Source organism: Petaurus breviceps, unplaced genomic scaffold, assembly GCF_028583685.1.
Source record: "Petaurus breviceps papuanus isolate PSGF00001 unplaced genomic scaffold, PetGlider_PUasm1.0 126, whole genome shotgun sequence".
Lineage (NCBI taxonomy): Eukaryota > Metazoa > Chordata > Mammalia > Diprotodontia > Petauridae > Petaurus > Petaurus breviceps.
The window spans coordinates 13,213,151-13,233,523 of NW_027185655.1; the positions used below are offsets into that span (position 1 = coordinate 13,213,151).

General features: G+C 39.7%; 1 protein-coding gene across 6 annotated transcripts in view; it reads left to right on the plus strand.

The window, feature by feature from the left end:
- WDFY3 (WD repeat and FYVE domain containing 3) overlaps positions 1–20,373 on the plus strand; it is a 325,015-nt gene that overhangs the window by 239,438 nt on the left and 65,204 nt on the right. For all 6 annotated transcript variants that reach the window (XM_069093019.1, XM_069093035.1, XM_069093044.1 and 3 more), the window contains 6 exons: positions 754–914; positions 2,090–2,319; positions 3,291–3,400; positions 7,618–7,800; positions 17,563–17,720; positions 18,805–18,882. In XM_069093019.1, the coding sequence (XP_068949120.1) occupies positions 754–914; positions 2,090–2,319; positions 3,291–3,400; positions 7,618–7,800; positions 17,563–17,720; positions 18,805–18,882 (920 nt within the window). The remainder of the gene's footprint in view (positions 1–753; positions 915–2,089; positions 2,320–3,290; positions 3,401–7,617; positions 7,801–17,562; positions 17,721–18,804; positions 18,883–20,373) is intronic.

The window sequence follows — 20,373 nt, forward strand, 5'->3', positions numbered from 1 at the left end:
TAAAGCAATTGGGGTTAAGTAACTTGCTCAAGGTTACACGGCCAGTTATTTCTTGATGTGGTGCTAAGTATCAGACCCCAGATTCGATCCCAGGCCATCCCAACTCTGGGGCCAGTGCTCTTACTCTTACCTAAGCAATTGGGGTTAAGTAACTTGCTCAAGGTTACACGGCCAGGTGTTTCTGGGTGGGCGCTAAGTGTCTGAGCCCGGATTCGATCCCAGGTCATCCCGATTCTGGGGCCCGTCCTCTTACTCGCTGTGCTACCTACCTGGCTGCCCCACCATGTTACTTTTAACTTTAAAAAATGTTTACCCAGAGATTTTGAATATTGTCATAATGTGCAAAAAGTATATCCTGAACTAGATGTGCCAAGTCCCAGTTTTGTTGAGATTTGCTTAAACTGAGAATATTTATAATGTGAAATATACACTGCGGAGTGGATGATACCTAAGATAGAACAGGCAGCATTTGTATGATTTTTAAATCGTTTTCATTGTGATTCTCATGGCAGGGAGGATAATTTCATCTTACAAATGAGAAAACAGCAACTAAGAGGTTGTCATATATAAGTTATTTGAGTTAAATAATCTATAGAGAGGATTGTTTTCCCCACAATCACCCCATTATCTAAAAATGGGTAAAGTAGTTCTGATAGGACAGTGCTAGGCGCCTCCTTTTAGAGCTTCTTTCCACCTTCCACCTCCTGTTACATGTGTATTTATTTCCTTGTCACTTTTCTTTCTGGAATTTAGGGGAAGATGCATCTCTGCCCATTACCAGTGGAGGAAGTTACCAAGTGCTAGTGAACAATGTCTTTTATTTCACCCAGCGTGTGGTAGACAAACTTTGGCAGGGAATGTTCAATAAGGAATCGAAACTTCTTATCGATTTTATTATCCAACTAATTGCACAGGTAACCTGTTCAAGCCTATTATACAAAGTTCCTTTTTTAATAGTTTTTTTGATTTTGTTTTGGTTTTTTACTAATGCCAGTGATAAAAGAATAATAATAATAACAACACTGTCGCATGCAGGCTTGAGTCAGGAGGGATTGTTTTAGTTTTGTGATTGTGTCTTTAGCCCCCAACACAGCCTAAGAGCTAATGTTGATTGTATTTGATTATTAATAATATTTTACTGATGGTTCTGAGATAGTGGCTTTGAGGGGAAAGCAGAATAAATCTTCTCCCCTTGTATTTCTACATGAAGAAAAGCTTACTGATAAGCATATAGCCATCTGTTTTCAAGGGTATTTCAACTTTGTTTCTTACAAGGAGTTGCACTGGTTGACCTACCCATCAGTTTGTGGCCAACACTAGAATTCTTGTCACTCTATCCCCCAAAAGAGCTTTCATGTGGTTGGGGAATCTGCGGCCTCAAGACCACATGTGGCCCTCTAGGTACTCAAGTGTAGACAACAATTTGTCACTAATTTATTCTGTGAAGTTTGGATTCGGTCAGAGGACTGCACTTGAGGACCTTAGAAGCCCACATATGGCCTTGAGGCCACAGATCCCCACCCCCCTCCACTCCCTTCCCACAGCACTCCCAATTGCTACTTAGTTAATTTATTTTTATAATGCTCTTTGTGAATAAGTTCAAAAGAGAAGGACATTAGAGGATCAGTCGCCATTTTTGTCTTTTGCCAAGCCATGGTCCTCCTGTTTCTTCTGTCTGCTTCCTCTGCGTGGTCCGTGCCAGTCTATGGCTCAGTTATTTGTGAATAAGGATTATTTTTATGCTTTGTTCTAGGCACCTATTGTTTTGTTCAGTAGTTCATGGGAAAAAATGTTGAAAATAGTAAACTGATATGCTGTTGCGTAAGAATCATAGTATTTTCTCAGGTTGTTGTGTTTGCTTTTTCTTTAAGCCAGAGTGCTACTCAGAAAGCAGTTGAAATAGAAACTTCTTACAAAATATTTTCTGGTATCACTTTCAGTTATTAAACTATACGTTGAACAATGTTCATCTTTTTCCCAAATGTTTTTATGAATAGTAAATTATTTTGTTAACATCAGCAGAGCATTCCTTGTTATAAAGATATTGCACTGTTCATTTTTACCATGTACTTTTCATATGTTTAATTAGTCAAAACGAAGATCCCAAGGGTTGTCACTGGATGCCGTTTACCACTGCCTAAATAGGACCATCTTGTACCAGTTTTCAAGGGCACACAAAACAGTCCCACAGCAAGTTGCTCTCCTCGATTCTCTTAGGGTCCTTACTGTGAACAGAAACTTAATCCTAGGACCAGGAAACCATGACCAAGAGTTCATTAGCTGTCTGGCTCATTGCTTGATTAATCTGCATGTTGGAAGGTAAGTGCTTTCAGACAAATTCATCATATTGAAGTTCAGAAACTATTGTCCAATTAAAAAAAAAAGTTTCATGCTAATGATGGTTGGTATGACAATATTCCTTCTCTCTTTTCCTTAGCTTAGATTTGGAGCAAGAGTTTGTAAGTGCTCTTCCCTTACTCCTTATTAAGGGCACCATCCATGACATTAATTTCCTTTCCTGTAAAATGAGAGGGCAACTCTTAAGTTTCCTTCTGGTTTCCAAATCCTGTGATCCTCTGACCACATGCAAATTTTAAAAAATGGGAAAGTAAGCAAAACTAGCCAAACTTTTCTTGTAAAAACCAGTGCTGCTAATTAGAAGTCCAGATGAAGCACCTAAATTGATTCATCTTTAAGAAATTACAACTCACCACTGTTTGGCTATTTCTTGAGTATTGTGACGGATCTGTGGTCCCATCGATACGAATATGCCCTCTGCTAGTGCAGACTGCTCTCCCAAAAGTCTGACAAAGAGGGTTGATCTAGTGTGCTGGAGGGTCTTCATTCAGATTCTCCACAGGTTGCCCCTCAGTCTCATGACATGATCATCCCACTTCTTTCCCCAGTTATACATCTCTGATGAGATTCTCTTGAGTAATTCATAAGATCCTTATTATTTGAGGCCACTCTGTTGTGAATCCATCTAAAGCATGGCTAGCATTTCATTGTAAATAGTGTAGGGAAAGTTTATCTGGAATTCTGTCTTGAAAAATGGAATTAAATATTGTAAGAAAATAAGTTTATTTTAGTTTATAGTTAACAAATTGTATGTTTTAGTTTGAATGTAACAAAATGAAGGGCAGTTAGGGAAGGGTGTAGGGTTGAATTTAGAATATGGGAGTCCTGTGTTCTAATCTCACTTTTGACTTGCCATAGCAATGTTTAATCAGTAAAGCTTTTCCAAGGCCATGAACTTCCTCAGACATGTTAAAACGATTGAACTTTTCCAGCCACGTGGATGGGTTTGGGCTGGAAGCAGAGGCCCGTATGACAACCTGGCACATCATGATCCCCTCTGACATAGACCCGGACGGCAGCTGCAGTCAAGATGTTAGTGAAGGTAACCAGCACGAGCACCTGCACCCGACTTCTGACCAATCTTTCTTTCTCCTTCTCTTTGCTGCAACAGCCAGTTATGGCTCGATGCAGGTCTAGGACTGTGACCCGTGTACCCTCTGCCAGTGTGGGGTGAGTGAGGTGGAGGATAGAGTCGACTCAGAGCCAGGCCCAGCCCCATGACTAGTGGCTTTGCCCTGGGGCTGCTGGCTGCCACTGTCCCCCTTCCCCTCCTGACCCTGTAGACTTCACCTGGCACTCGGGGGCCAGTGTTCCCCAGCACCCTTCTTGTCTTATTCCCAGCATCTTCAGCATCACCTTCACCAGGCAAGGCCCACTCCTACCCAGCCAGCTTTTCCCTCTTTACTCACCACTCCATGAGACTTAGGTGAAAAACAGGCTTATTTCAAGAGAAATGAATGTGCATATGGAACCCAAAGAGTCCACAATCCATGCAGAAGTTTGCATATTCATGATAGTACCACAAAAGGGGGAGGAGAAAAACACAAATATCTATCTAAAGGTTGTGGCATGGGAGGGGAAACTGCACAGCCCTTCCTGAAGGGGAGAAGCAAGGTGATGGTAAAAGCCTCGTTCTTTTCCCTTGGGAACTTCAAGACTATGAAGATGGGATAGTCCACATATCTACAAGAGTCCAGGCCGTACAAGCAGTTTCTCAGCCTTACCCAGGCTGACTGGCACCTGCCTTGTTGCCCAAGGACACACAGGGAGTCCAGTTTGGAATTGCAGACAACATATTATGTCAGCTAGGGGGTACTTCATCCTTGATGCGTTCAGGGTCTCTTGCATGCTCTGGGTCCAGTGTTTATGGAAAATATGGCCATTCAAAAAGACAATTTCAGGGGTCCCCCTAAAAGTCTTTAACACTTCTGAAATTCCCATTGTATAATAAGCAAACTTGCTTTTGTCCTAGACTCCTTTCTCTCACATTCCTTCAGGCTACTTCCCCTGACATCCCTTCTAGCTCTGGATCTGACTCTTGTCATTATCTCAGAACACAGAGGCACTCAGGTTACACCTTCCAGTCCCACCACCCTTCTTCAGCCTCTTTTCCTTCGACATTCACAGTCAGACATTTTCCCCCAGTCTAGATTGTGGTGGTTGTGGTAGACCAGTCCCTGGTCATTCTCTCTTCTGGAAGAGGTAAGCACCTGGCTCGTGTTATGTGGGAAACTGCACCATTCACAGTGATACTCCCTCTCCCCTCCCCCCCCCCCATCTCTCTGTCTTTCTATCTCTGTCTCTGTGTCTCTGTCTCTCTCTCTCTCTCTCTCACTCTCTCTCTCTCGCTCTCTCTGGTGGGGTTGGGGAGGGTGAACAGTAAAGGTTAAGTAATTTGCCCAGGGTCCCACACCCATAAAGTGTCCAAGACCAGATTTAAACTCAAGGTCCTCCTGATTCTGGGCCACTGCTCTATCTACTGGACCACCTGGCTGTTCCAGCAGTGATATTCTCTTGAATGCCCTCACCTCCCAATTAGCCTTTTTCAGGCCTGGAATCTTGGCATCTTCCCTGTCATGCAGGGATGGTCACCCATTAGAACTCCTCTAATCCACAAGCAGCCGTTCCCCTTCCTTGATTGTCTCTTTATCATTCCATCTTCTTCTGGGTCTCACCTCTCCCACCCCTCTTCTTTGTCCCCTGGGGGACTTCCAGGCCCCCCAGCCTCTGCGCACTTTCCCAGGTCCTTAGCCCTCCTGAACCTTTACAGTATTCCTTCCCAATCACAGCCCTGTCATTACTGATTTCAGCTCTCCCTGCCCTCTGCATTGAGATCCCTCACCCATTGTCCTGCCTCAGTCTGTTTCTTGGCACACCTTATTCCTTGATTACTCCTGCTTTACTGCTGTGGTTTTACATTATATTTGTCAGATTGACAGTTTACAGAAATGGACAGGCTGAGGTATACTAGAACCCATACTGTTGGTGAAACTGTGCATTGATCCAGCCGTGCTGGAAAGCAGTTTAGAGCTATGCCCCAAAGGGTGCTGAACTGTGTATTGCCTTTGATCCAGCAATGCCACCACTATGTCCGTACACCCCAAAAAAGAGAGAAGAGAAAAAAGAAGCCTGTTTAGAAATATTTGGAGCAGTTATTTTTATGGGGCAAAGAACTACCCCATCAACTGAGCAAATTCTGAAAAATGTAAGAGCTCTAAGCAAGACAAAGGCCCACTCGTGGTTCCAGGTTACTGCAAATGAAGCCTGCCACCCTTCTCTGGACAGGGCAGTAGTGGGCTCACAAGTGCAGAATGACACATACTTTGAGACGTGGCCAATGCAGGAATTCTTTTTCTTCTGCTTAGCAATTCATATTTTTACAAGAGTTTTGTTTTGTTTTGTTTTGTTTTTCCCCAGTGTGGTAGAGATGGATGAGAAAGAAAACAAAATTCTTACAGAAAAAATAAAAGAACATTAAAAAAAATTTTTAAAAGGAAATTAAAGCTGTTTGACCTGAGCTCCTCTTTCTTCTGCCCCCTTCGTCCAAAAACCTTTGACAGTGTATCTCTGGTCTCTTTTCCCCTACATCTTTGACCGAGGTGGCCATTCTCTTTGTCAAGACCACTCTCTCTTCATATACTTTTTTTTGAGGCAGCTGGAGTTAAGTGACTTGCCCAGAGTCACACAGCTAGTAAGTGTCTAAGACCAGATTTGAACTCAGGTCTCACTGGTTCCAGGATTGTTACTCTATCCACTGCCCCTCCTGGCTGCCACTTAGCTTCATTAGCATCTTATTCTTCATCCTATCTCCTTCCATCAACCTCAGTCATCTACCTTCTCTCTAATCTTCTCCCTCTGCCTTCAAACACCCCCGAGTTTCCCATATCCTTACAAAGAACCCAAACCTTCACTAGCCGCTGCTGTCCCATTTCGCTGTATCCTGTGTCTCCCCTCCTTTTTTCAGACAGTCTCCTAGAGCCGGGTGTCCCCCCCACTGCCTCCAGTTGCTTTCTTGTCACTCCTCAGCCCTCCACAACTGGGCTTCTGATTTCAGTGCTTTACTAAACCTGCTTTCTCCCCACTTATCAACAGCCTCCGAATTGCCAAATGTTTCAGCATTTCTCACTACTCGTCCTCCTTGGCATCTCCTGCATCTCGTGCTGTTGCCTGCTCTGCCCTTGCACATTCTCTCTCTTCTCTAGGTTTTTGTCACACTTCCTTCTCCTGGTTCTTCTCCAGACACCTCTGACTTGCTCTTCTCTTTTCCACTTGTGGCCTCTAGAATTTTCTCTTCCTTCAAGATTCAGCCTAAGAACCACCTTCTACAAGAATCCCTTCTTGTTCTTCCCAGCAAGTTCCCTTGTGAAAGGAAATACAAGCTATCCTATATTCAACAAGTTTGCATTTCTTCTCTGTAGAGTTACTTGGTACATACAGTCTCACCAACGCACACATACCCACACACAGAGTCTCTCCCAGGAGAATCTAAGTTCTTTCTCTGTGTTTGTATACCCAGCACCTACCAGTTCCTGGCCTATAGTAGGTGCTTAGTAAATGCTTGTCGATGATGATGATTAAACCAGATGTGCTAAGAAAGCAGCCTTACCAGTTCCTCTTACTTCCAACATAAGTCTCCAAATATATTTATCATTTAGTCAAAAACATGTTTTTACATTCTAGAAGAACCACCATGTATCTCTCACCTAGGTGCCAACTGATTATTTACAAGTGGTGTAACAGATGATTAAATCTAGGTATAAAGTTCATTATCACTAAGTATAGTTATCATTGCTCATTTTTATAAAACTTGTTCATTTTATGAAATGATCTATTAAGTTAATGCAAATAAACAATAACAGGTCCTGACAAAATGAAAGCATTAAAAAAAAATAGAGAAAGCTTCCCTAAACTGGATATTTAAAAAATTCATGTATATAGTAAATTTTAAGACCAAAGCAGTTTTAGACAAATTACACAATTCATATGAGCTACAGAGAAAAATTAATATAATCAAATGTACTCAGAATTATAATCATACAGATTAAACTAATATTTTTGTGTGCTTTTTTTGGTCTTGTTATTGTAGCTTTTCAGATAGACCATGTTATCTGTGGTCTGACAGCATTGAGAGTGACACTATTTGTGAACGAATCAAATTCATTGTGAATAAACTAATCATTTTTAATTAAAATCACTCTGACTTAAAAACTTTGTAGAAAGTAAAAGATTGTGTACAGTGTTTTTTTCTTTATGATTTAGGTCGTCAACTGCTCATAAAAGCTGTCAACAGAGTCTGGACTGAATTGATACACAGCAAGAAACAAGCTCTGGAAGAACTTTTTAAGGTGACCCTGCCTGTCAACGACCGGGGCCTGGTGGACATTGCCGCAGCAAGGCCTCTTATTGAAGAAGCTGGTTTAAAGTGCTGGCAGAACCACTTGGGTAAGCAGGCGTGCAGATCCTGGGGGGCTCCACGGCCTGGCTGCAGAGCTCTTGTCTGACTTGAGGAATTTATCCCCTGCAATGATACTTTCTACAAATATGGAGCCATGTGTGTGGCCTCTGGGTGTGTTAATAAGATTCTCCAAAAGGAAGTTAATTCTATCAGCTAAAGCACAAAATGCTACTTGGTAGCACACTCAGATACAAATAAAGAATAGCTACTTGAGATTAACTGGGGAGGGGGGAGGAGAGTATTGTTTTAATGATGGTCTTTAAAAAAAAAAATCAAACATTGTTATCACCTCTCCGTGAATCCCAGCCCAATAGAATCTTCCTTTTCAACAAAGAAGCTCATTTATAAAGCAATTCAACAGGTTCTCTATGATCAGACAGTGCGACTCATTCCATGCCCATAGTCCACCTGCTCTCTGCTATCTTAAGGAGACATGTTTTACCATCAGTTTGAAGTTGTGATTGGCCACTACTTTGATCACAGTTCTGAGCACTTTCAATGTTGTTTTATTTACATATTGTGGTCATTTTGAAATTTTTCCTCTCAGTTCTGCATCTGTTTATACAAGCTGTTCATAAGACTCTCAGTTCTTCATAATTTGTCACTGCTTATAGTTTCATAATATTTTATTATATTAATAAGCCACAATTTGTTTATACGAAAATCTCCATTTCTGGTCACCCTTCTAGTTCTTTGCATTTGCATAAATGCTATAATAGATATTTTTAAGGATCTTTCCCACTATCTTTGATTTCTATGAGGCATTTGCCTAATCAATGATATTGTTGGTTTAACAGTTTTAGTTCAACAATTCAGCAGTTTATTGATTTTCTTCTATAATTGCAAATTGTTTTCCAGAATGGTTGGACCAATTCTTAGCTCTACCAACAGTCTATTGGTATGGCTTTCTTGCTACAACCCTTCAGCATCTATCATATTTGCCAATCTGACAAGTATAAAGTGAAAATCCCACGGGATGATTTATAAACAATATAGCAAGGTCATGAAGAAGCCAATCTAGGATCTCCTACTGAAAATCTAACAGAGTCTCAGAAAAGTGATAAAGACACCTGGAAAAAAAAATGACACCCAAACAAACAGAAATAATCTTTTCCATCCTGTCCAAAATTGCATAGAAGTAGGAATAAAACCCATTTCAACGATTGACTTCTCAACGAGATAGGGATCAGCCTATCTTGGATCACTGAGAGTCACATTGTGAGACTTGGCCAACTTATCTTCTGAGTAGCAGTTCTAGGAAAGTCATGCAAGGCAGGCATCCCAAAACAATAGGATCTCCTACCGAATCCTTTAAGGACCGTAGAAGAAGCAAAACCAACTCCTGACTAGCTGTCATGCCAAGACAATCTGCAATGGAACACCAGAAGCCTGAGATAGAATCGAGAGACTGATGCCCAGTATAGGGTGGATATGCCAGCTACCCCATCCAGATTACCAGAAGCAGCAGTGGTAGTATCCCTACAGAGGAGACAGGACTGAACAAGGCCTGCCTAATCCTTCAAGTCTCAATTTAGCACCTGAGACTGAAAATAAGAACAAACAGAATAAGATACCTAACACTGGAAACATTAAGATTCACACAGTTAAAAATGGAGGGATAGGGAAGAATTTATCATACTTCAAGAACTAAAAAAAGTAGGCCTTACAATCATAATCTTAAACAATGTAGTCTTAAAAATGGAAATAGTTTAAGCAGGGAACTATAATACATCTTATAGCACCATCAAAAATTAAATAATATACGTAACATATATGCACATAATAACATAGCATCTAAGCTACAGGGGAAGTTAGTCAAATTACAAGGAGAGATAAGTGTCAAAACTTAAAAATGTTGGAAACCTTAAATCAGACCCAGACAAATAAATAAAACAGGAAATGAAGATTTGGATAAAATTGAATAGGATAGTTAATTATTGAATGGGAATTTAAGAAATAAATGTTTCACAGCTATGTATAACATGTTTACAAAAAAAAAATAGCCCTTTTCTAGAGTATTGTAAATATGTTCAGAGAGGCAAAAATATTAACCATGTCCTTTACTAAGAACAATGCAATAAAAAATGACATTGGTATAATACATTTGAAGGAAGATTTATTTACTGTCATAGCAGTCAAACTCCCAAAGAGTCTGAATCTGAAGAGAAATAATGGGGTGGGGTTGGGGGTGGGGGAGTAGAATGAGAGATTATCTACCAGTACCAAATCCCAAACTATTCTGCAAAACAATATTCGTCATAATGATTTGCTACTGGTTAAAAAATATAAAAGTAGATTAATGGAACAGATTAGGAAACTAAACCAGAAATGATGCAGCCCCACGTCTCATAGTATATTGTGCAAGCTCCAGGTGGATCTAGGACTTGACCATAAAGAATGACATCATATACAAATGTGGGGAAGAAGATAGCTTTTCATAGCATAGATAGGGAAAGAATTCTTGACCAGAAATAGAGCAGATCAAAGGATATAAAATGGATAATTTTTTGCACAAACAAATGAAGTGTAGTTAGAGGGAAACAAATTGAGGAATAAAGTCATCACAACATATTTCTCTCATAAAGGTCTGATATCCAAGATACAGAGTAAATAGATTCAGATAAATAAGATCAAGAACCATTCTTCAGTGGTCACAGGATATGAACAAGTGTGAAGCCAAGCACAAGCAGCTTTCCAGGGGACTGCTGCTGTGGACAGCTTCGAGGTTCTGATTATATAGCATAGTGAACTCTCTATTAAGCAGTAAACTAAGACAAAACATTGACCAAAATCAAAGTACATCATTCAAAATGTTATGACATAACAACAAAATCTGGATAAAATCATGGGCAAGGATTGAAACAAGGTGTCAACTAAATACCAGGAACAAGGTGTAAACTACTTCTTTGCTTCCCATTACAACAAGCAATTCTTAAAGGAAGAAATTCAGGCTGTCAACGATAGAAAAAATTCTCTAAATCACTAAAGATAAGTAAAATGCTTATTACAACAAATCTGAGATTTTCCTTCATACCCCCTGAATGGGGACAAGACAGTTGTGGGAGAGACTAGAACAATCGGCACAATACTGCATTGTTGATGTAGCTGTGAATTGGTCCAACGATGCTGGAAAGCAATTTGGGTTCATGCTCCTAGAGTCACTCAAGTGGGCGTAATCTTTGGCCCAGAAATTCCATCCCTTCAGCAAAGATAAAGGGCCCATTTATACCAAAACAAATTGAGCAGAAAATTTTGTTACAGCAAAGAAGTAGAAACAGTGGATTTCTGATTTCTGGAATCTTGATCTCAAAAGACTGATGATAAACATGCCTACCTCCTTCCTCTTGGTGAAATGAAAGACAGTGAAGTTACAGAATGGGATGGATACTTTCCTGCAAATACATTTTGCTTGACTATACTTGTTTGTTACAAGAAAAGGCTTTCAAGGGCAGAAGAAGGTGTGGCAATAGAGACTGAGAAAGTTAGAGAATTGAAACAAAGAAAGAAAAGAGTGTCAATGAAACATTTTAATAGTAATTATTATTATATAGTACTTACTCTGCTAATCGCTTTACAGATCTTCTCTCCTTTTATTCTCACAATAATCTTAGGAAGTAGGTACTATTATTGTCCTAATTCTACAGCTGAGGAGACTGAGGGCAGATTAAATGACTTGCCCAGGATCACATAACTAATAAGAGTCTGAGGCTGGATTTAAACACAGACCTTCTGACTCCAGGGCCCAGCTCTCGCTCCTCTGTACCATCTGGCACCCGGGCATTTTAAAATATACAGAGTTCGTAAGGGGATGGACACAATCAAGAGAGTGTCGATCCTATGGTGTCATATTGTTGAAATAAGTTGTGTGTAGCAGATGCATAGTTTGATATATATAAAATCTTTTTTCTGAAACTCTTCAGACTTGAAAATGTTGCTGTTTGTATATAATTTCCTAGTCTGTAATAATTTTCTTTTTTAAAAAATTATTTATTTATTTTTAGTTTTCAACATTCATTTCCACAAGATTTTGAGTTAACAGCTTTTCTCTTCCTGTCTTTCCCCTACTCCCACCCCAAAATAGCAAGCCTACTGAATACCCCTTCCCCCAATCAGTTCTCTCTTGTATCCTACCCCATCAACCCCCCCCCAACTTTCTAGTAGAGCAAGATGGGGTTTTATACCCCAATGCCTGTATATTTTATTTCCCAGTTGCATGTTAAAAAAAAAAAGAACAATATTTTTTTAAACATTTCTTTTTAAAACTTTGAGTTCCAAATGTTTTCCCTTCTTCCTTCCTCACCCACCCCCACTGGGAAGAGAAGCAATTCAATATAGGTTGTACATGTGTAGTTATACAAAACATTTCCATAGTAGTTATATAGTAAAATACTAACTATATTTCCCTCCATCCTATCCTGCCCCCCACTTATTCTATTTTCTCCTTTGACCTTATCCCTTTTCAAAAATGTTTGCTTCTAATTACCCTCTCCCCCAATCTACCCTCCCTTCTATCATTTCCCTCTTGTCCCTTACCAACCTATTTTCCTGTAGGGTAAGATACCCAATTGAGTGTGTATCTTATTCCCTCCTTCAGCCAAATTCAGTGAGAATAAGGTTGTCCCATTCCCTTTCACCTTCCTGCTCTTCCCCTCCATTGTAAAAGTTTTCTCTTGCCTCTTTTATATGAGGTAATTTACCCTAATCTATTTTTCCTTTTCTCCTTCTCCCAATAAATTCCTCTCTCACCTTTTAATTTTATTTTTTTAGATATCATCCCTTCATATTCAATTCATCCTGTGTCCTCTATGTATACATGAACATACATGTGCCCATATTCACATGTATATTTATACACATATACATCATCCTATACATATATATTCCCTTCAACTCTCATACTGACAAAAGTCTTATGACTTACCATTATCATTTTTCCATGTAGGAATGTAAATAGTTCAACTTTAATAAGTTCCTTTTGATTTCTTTTTCCTACTTACCTTCTCATGCTTCACTTTCTTGTGTTTGAAAGTCATATTTGCTGTTTAGCTCTGTTTTTTTCATCAAGAATGTTTGAAAATGGGGCGGCTAGGTGGTGCAGTGAATAGAGCACCAGCCCTGGAGTCAGGAGGACCTGAATTCAAATCTGGCCTCAGACACTTAACACAAAAACTAGCCATGTGACTTTGGTTAAGTCACTTGACCCCAACTGCCCTCCAAAAATTAAAAAAAAAAAAGAATGTTTGAAAGTCCTCTATTTCATTGAATACCATATTTTCCCCTGAAGCATTATCCTCACTCAGTTTTGCTGGGTAAGTGATTCTTGGTTTTAGTCCTAGCTCCTTTGACCTCTGGAATATCATATTCCAAGCCCTTTTGATCCCTTAATGTAGAAGCTTCTAGGTCTTGTGTTATCCTGATTGTGTTTCCACAATACTCAAATTGTTTCTTCCTGACTGCTTGCAGCATTTTCTCCTTGACCTGGAAACTCTGGAATTTGGCTATAATATTCCTAGGAGTTTTCTTTTTTGGATCTTTTTCAAGAGGTGATCATTGAATTCATTCAATTTCTGTTTTTTCCTCTGGTTCTAGAATATCAGGGCAATTTTACTTGATAATTTCTTGCAAGATGGTGTCTAGGCTCTTTTTTTTTTATCATGGCTTTTAGGTAGTCTAATAATTTTTTAATTATCTCTCCTGGATCTGTTTTCCAGGTCAGTGGTTTTTCCAGCGAGATATTTCTCATTGTCTTCTATTTTTTCATTTGTTTGGATCTGTTTTATAGTGTCTTGATTTCTCAAAAAGTAATTAGCTTCCAGTTGCTCCAATCTAATTTTGAAGGAGCTATTCTCTTTAGTGAGTTTTTGAAATTCCTTTTCCATCTGACAGATTCAGCTTTTTAAGGCATTCTTTTCCTCACTGGCTTTTTGGGCCTCTTTTGCCATTTGAGTTAGTCTATTTTTATTTTATTTTTTTGCCTTTTGGCAGGCAATTGGGATTAAGTAACTTGCCCAAGGTTACATGGTTAGTTTTTTTGTGTGGGTGTTAAGTGTCTGAGGGCAAAACCAAACTCAGGGCCTCCTGACTCCAAGCCAGCGCTTTACTCACTGCGCCATCTAGCCGCCCAAGAGTTAGTCTGTTTTTTAAGGTGTGTTTTCTTCAGTGTATTTTTGCATCTTCTTTAGCAGGCTGTTGACTTGCTTTTCATGATTTTCTTGTATCATTCTCATTTCCCTTCCCAATTTTCCTCCATTCCTCTAACTTGATTTTCAGAATCCTTCTCGAGCTTTTCTATGGATTGTAACCAATTCATATTTTTCTTGGAGGCTTTGGATGCAGGAGTTCTGACTTCACTGTCTTCCTCCTGCTCCATGCCTTGATCCTTTTTGTCTCCAAAAAAGTACTCTATGGTCTGTTTGTGCTTCCTCTGCTTGCTTATATTGCCAGCCAGTTACTTGACTTTTGAGCTCTTTGCCACAATAGCACTCTGCTTCCAGAATGGAGAGAGCTTTGTCCCAAATTGCTGAGGTTTTTGCAGCTGCCAGAGCTATTAAGAGGGCACTGTCTGTATAGCCCCCACAATCTCTGGCACACTGGCCACACACCCCAGGACTTCCACCTAAGACTGCAATCCAGATCCAAACGTGTTAAAGCAAGAGCCATTACCCTCTGAATGGTCACTTGATCCCCCTACTATCTGCAGGCCAGGAGCTCCTGAGGCAGCAATGCCTGCCACGTGGGTTGGACCACGCTCTTCCATCCCCCCCTGTTCCAACAGAGTTCCACACTGACCTTTTACTTTGTGTTTTGTGTTTATGGGTTGAGAAATCTGGAAACCCCCACAGCTGCTGGTGATTCAGTCTCCTGAAGTCTTCTCTGTTCCCCGCTGGTAGGGGCTGCCTTGGAGCCAGAACCACGGGACTCATAGGGAACTGGGCTTGGCTCCCAGCTCCTTGCGGTAGACCTTTCCTGTTGGTTTGTCAGGATGCCTTCAGTGGGAGATTTGTTTCTTTCTTTTACTTTGTGGGTTCTGTAGCTCTAAAGTTTGATTAGAATCATTTTTTTACACGTATTGGAACTGATCTGAGAGGGAGCTCATGCCAAGTTTGTGCTTCTACTCTGCCATCTTTGCTTCGCCCCCAATAATTTTCTTCTTAGTCTTGAGGCAGTTTGACATTTCTGTGTAAAAATAAAACCATCATTTCTCTGTTGGAATTATTTGTCATTTTAAGAAATGAGAATGAGGAAAGGGGGAAGTATATAGTGTCTTATGAAAAGGTCTATTAACATAATACTGAGTTTCTGTCATGTAGGACAAGGGTTATTAGCCTATTTGGTCTCATAGGCCTTTTTTCAGTTTGATAAAGTCTATGGACTCCTCAGAATCATGTTTTAAAAAGCTTAAAATATGTATGGATAAAAAGGAAACCAAATTGTATTGAAAAGGCTATTGATTTATATGTGTACACATGTGTATGTGTACACATAATACACACAGATACATGCCTAAGATTCTAGGAAAACGAGTTGTTGCCATAAACAGCTTTTAGTCACCATATAATACAAGGTACCTATGTGGGAGTTTACAGCTGTTCCTGAGGTGAGAAGCAGCATGATGTGATGGCTTAGAGAGGAGGCCCAGGCTGCAAGGATGCATCCTGGCCATGGGACTCCATGGGCATTGTGGGATGGTGGGAGGAGCTCTGCCTGGTACGAGAGGACCTCGTTCAGATCCTGCCTGTGCCCATCTATGGGACCAAATCATTTTGATCCTCTTTGGCTTTAATCATGAGTTTGCTCATCATGAAAGTCAAGGGCTGTTCTAGAAGATCTAAGAGCTCCATTCCAGATCCATATCTATGATGTTTAATGTTTAGTGCCCCAGGCAGACTATGACTCAAAGTGCAGACCTGTATTAGTAGAGTTTACTTCCTGACACATTTCCTTCATCAGTGAGGTCATTGATCTGGTCCAAAGTATCGTTGTGTGTGTGTCTGTGTCTACATACGTAAAGAGATAGAGAGGTGAGCTTTAGCCATTCCTGCTAAAAAGGTGTGCAGTTAAACGACCACCAGCCCCACTGGTCACCTCAGCTTCATTCACTGCTCCCAGAGTCACTGGCAGAAGCACCATATCTTGAGATATTGTCACTTTAACGAGTGTTGAGGAGTGTGCCTGCTAAACAGAGACAGATGGCCAAAGAAGGAGCAAGAAAACATATTTCCCGAGAACTCTTTGACCCTTATCTTTTTTGTTGTTGTTTTACTGATTTTTTTTTTATAATTACAGTTATAGACTCCTCAGTTTGAGAGAACTCTTGTAACAAATCGTTAAGGAAGACTAATAATAACAGTGCCTTTGTCTACAACCACTAGCAGTCTGCCCAGGTTGAAGCCCTCCACACATACACTACTCTTTTTATTTTTTTAATTAACAGAGATCTAATTTCTCTCCCTCCCACCGACAACTCCACTGGGGTGGGGAGTGGGGGGGAAGGTGGGAGGAACAGATTTCTTGTAACAAATACACAGTCAAGCAGAACAGATTCCCTCACTCAGTGCCTCTGTACAAATGTGTGTGGACATGTAGACACATAGGTCATTCTGCATTGTAATGATCACTTCTTTGTAATGTAGAGCATTTCATCTTCTGTCCTCTAGGAACATGAGTAGTTATTATATTGATCAGTGTTCTAACAGCTTTCAAAGTTGTTTGGTTTTCCAGTGTTGCTACTATTGGGTTCTTCTCATGTCATTCTTCAGTACTTTAAAGGGCACATCATAAACAAATTAGAGAAACTCTTATCTTAAGAAGAGATTAATTGGTATCCTTTGGGAACTGAATGTTCACTCTGTACTTGCAGAATTGAGAATTCAGAAGTTGTAATGATAACTAAAGATGACTTTGGCTATGAGCCTTTTCATACCTCATTTTAAAAATTCTTAGTTTAACATACACTAAATAATATTAGTGTTTCTATCTGCAAAACAGGGTAGAAAATAGGGATTCTACATAAAGCCACAAATCTCTGTTAGGCACATCTTACTTTTCCTTTTAGCTATGTAGTAAGTTCAGTGTGTAATTTTCAAAGCTGTCCTGTCAATGTTCACTTCTGTCCTGTTCTATGCATTTTTTCAAAAATGCTTCTGTGCTCCCTTTTTCTTTTTTGGTCTCTCCCTCCAGTGTTATCTCCCTTCCAACCCTCCTTCGTTAAAAAAAAAAAGAAAAACAAAACCTTTCTAACAAATATAAATAATGAGGCAAAACATTCCCACATTGGCTGTTTCAGCCAATGTGCATTTTTAGTCCATTTGTCAGGACTCAGAACTGATAACATTGTAAATAAGTACTTATAGCTTCATTTTGTTTGTTATGCTTTTAATAAATCTCAGAGCCAATAACTTTGAGTCAGTTTCAGCTCAGGGAACTGGGGTGCTTTATGGATAGAGGGAAATAAGTAGGAAAATGAGGTTGCTATAGTTAAACAATGTTTATTTTCATGTTTATTAAACTGAAATTGAGTTGGCTTATTAGTTAATGATATTGCGGCATTACTAGTTAATAAGAAAATATCCAAACGTAGACCTTCATTATCTTAGAATTTTGGAAATGAATAGGATTAATGGGACAACAGCAGAGAGATAGATTAATGATCATTCCCTTTAGGCTACATGGGGGACGTGACAAGCTTAAAACCCTGTTATTTATAACAAGCAATATGAACTAACCACAATCACATTTGAATCCCATAGCCCATGAAAAGAAATGCATCAGTCGAGGAGAAGCTCTTGTGCCAAGCACACAGTCCAAACTGTCCCGAGTCAGCAGTGGTTTTGGCCTCTCAAAGTTAACAGGATCCAGAAGGAATCGAAAGGAGAGTGGCCTCAACAAGCACAATCTCTCCACACAGGTGAGTTGTGGGGTTCCACTGCATAGAGTCCTAGAGGATGACAAATTAAAGCATAAAGTATGCATTGTTCTTATAAATGACTTAGAACGAACCATTTCTTTCTGATTCTGCTTCAGGTGTTTCATGAAAGGATTAATCCAGAGTGGTGGAACTTCTCACACTCTCAGATTTCATTGGGGGTACAAAGTCTAGCATTCATGTTAGAATGCAAGTGAATAAAATAGATAACTGTATAAGTGTACACGTTCTGAGCCCCTTCTCTTGATCTTGACTCTTTCACTCAACACTTCTTGATCCTACCCAAGTCATTTAACCTCTGGGGATTATAGTTTCTTCAATTATAAAATGAGGTGGTGGGTTTTCAGAGTTCCTTAAACTGTGGGTGCCGACAGTAAAACATTTTTGAATGTGCAACGACCAAAAGATTAAAAATCGAACATGTGATAAATCTAAGGTGTTTCTGGCCCATCTTGCATCATGCAACTTGGCTGCAGCCTTGGTTCTGAACACAAAGCATGAACACTTCACTTTTGCACATATTCCCAAGGCCGTGGAACCCAGCTATCTGAAGGGGAAAAGGGATCACAAGTGGAAAAAGTTTAGGAGGCCCTGACTTAAATGATTCAGAGGACCCCACTATCTCCAAATCTTCAATCTGTTCAAGGCGATATAACTTCGAAATAGACAATGACACGAAAACCTAGTAAATAATAGCATCTTTTACTTTGGCTTTTGCAAGGGAAGGAAATTATTCCTTACTTACTCAGACTTCAAATAGGCCTACATGTTATCTTGGCTGCTGTAGCGAGAGATGAGGTCAAAAAATTGTAGTTGATGGTTTTTTCTCAGTCATCTCAGCAACATCTGAGTTCTAAAATCTGAGAGGCAATTGAGAAAAGCATTAAAGTACTAAAAATTAGTGGGTGTTCATCACAGGATCTCAATTGTGGTATTCTTTCTGTGTAGGTTTTTTAATAGAATTTTAATCAATTACTCTTCATTTAAAACTAAATGTCAACTAACTCTTTTGCACGGTAATCTTCATAAGATATTAAGGCTCTTTCCTCCCGCCCCAATGTCTTAGGAGATTTCCCAGTGGATGTTTACACACATTGCTGTTGTCCGAGACTTGGTAGACACGCAGTACAAAGAATACCAGGAGGTAAGAATGTAGCAGTCACTCTAATTTGTCCAGACACCAGCCCAACCTCAGGCTGTTGGTAATGATCTTGGGGAACTTGACTCTTCTCTTGGTAACCTGTATATGAAATGTAAAATAGGAATCAGCTCTTGGGCTCAGCACAAATTAGTCTTGTGTCCTGTTTACCTGCTCTTATCCCCTACCTAAAAAGAGAACATAATAAAGTTGGCACTTAACTCCTTCTGGCTTAACAGGAGCATTAGAAAGTAACACATCCAAATCCGGGCTCAGACACTCAGCACCACACCCAGAAACACCTGGCCGTGTAACCTTGAGCAAGTTACTTAACCCTGATTGCTTTTTAAAAAAAAAAAAAGTAACATATCAAAAAATGGCCTAAAAGTGCTTTGAGAGTCAATAAAGAAATAAGATCTGTTCAAGGTGTTCTCATTAACAATCGCAGTGGAAAAATGAATTTTATAGTGTCCAAGTTGTTTAATTTAGAGTTATTTAATAACTTATCCTAAATATTTCTGGTCTTGTTGAGGCAACTAGTAATATTTTAAAAATTATACTCCCTGAAATTTGTTGAGTACATCTGATATTATATTTATGTGAATTTAATATTTAGCATTTTTTTATATGGGAAAGCTAGGTGGTTCCTTGAATAGAGACCTGGGCCTAGAGTCAGGAAGACTTATCTTCTGAGTTCAAATCTGGCTTCAAGATGCTTACTAGCTGTGTGACCTGTCTGCCTCAATTTCCTCATCTATAAAATGAGCTAGTGAAGAAAATGGCAAACCATTCCATCCATTATCTTTGCCAAGAATACCTCAAATGGGATCATAGAGAGTTGGGCATGACTAAACAGCAGGAACACAACAATATATTGTATATTTGTTTTCAGAAATATTATAAAAGTCTTGCTCTGTCATTATGTAGTATCATGGCTATTTAATGAGTTCTTGGATTTTTATTTTAAATCAAATATCAAGGAGGGTCCCATTCCAGATTGGTTTCTATGCAGACAATAAATCTCTAGTGCAGTTCAATTCAATAAGTATTTATTTGCAAGTTCTTATTAAATGCCTGTTATGTGCTAGGCACCATGCCCGGCACTAGGAGTAGAAAGACAAAAATGAAGTCGGTCGTGCTCTCAAGGAAGCTGCATTTTACTGGTGAAAAACAAAATGTGGGCCCATAAATGCACAGAAAGTCATTTTTTTGGCTGGGATGGGAGGGGGGACAGGCAGTAGCAAAGCTGAAGGAGAGTAGGCCAGGCATGGAGGACATCGTATATGTGTAGCCAGAGAAGGCCAGGTTTGCTTCTGTGTCATGGGTGGGAGAGAAAGTGATAGAAAATGAGCTTAGAAAGATATACTGGAACCAGATCATGAAGGACTTTCCAAATCTGGCAAACATTTATTAAATGCCCATTGTAGGCAAGATCCCTGCTAGAGGCCAGGAATGCTAAGAGAAACAAACCAGTCTCTTCCTTTTCCACATTTCCTA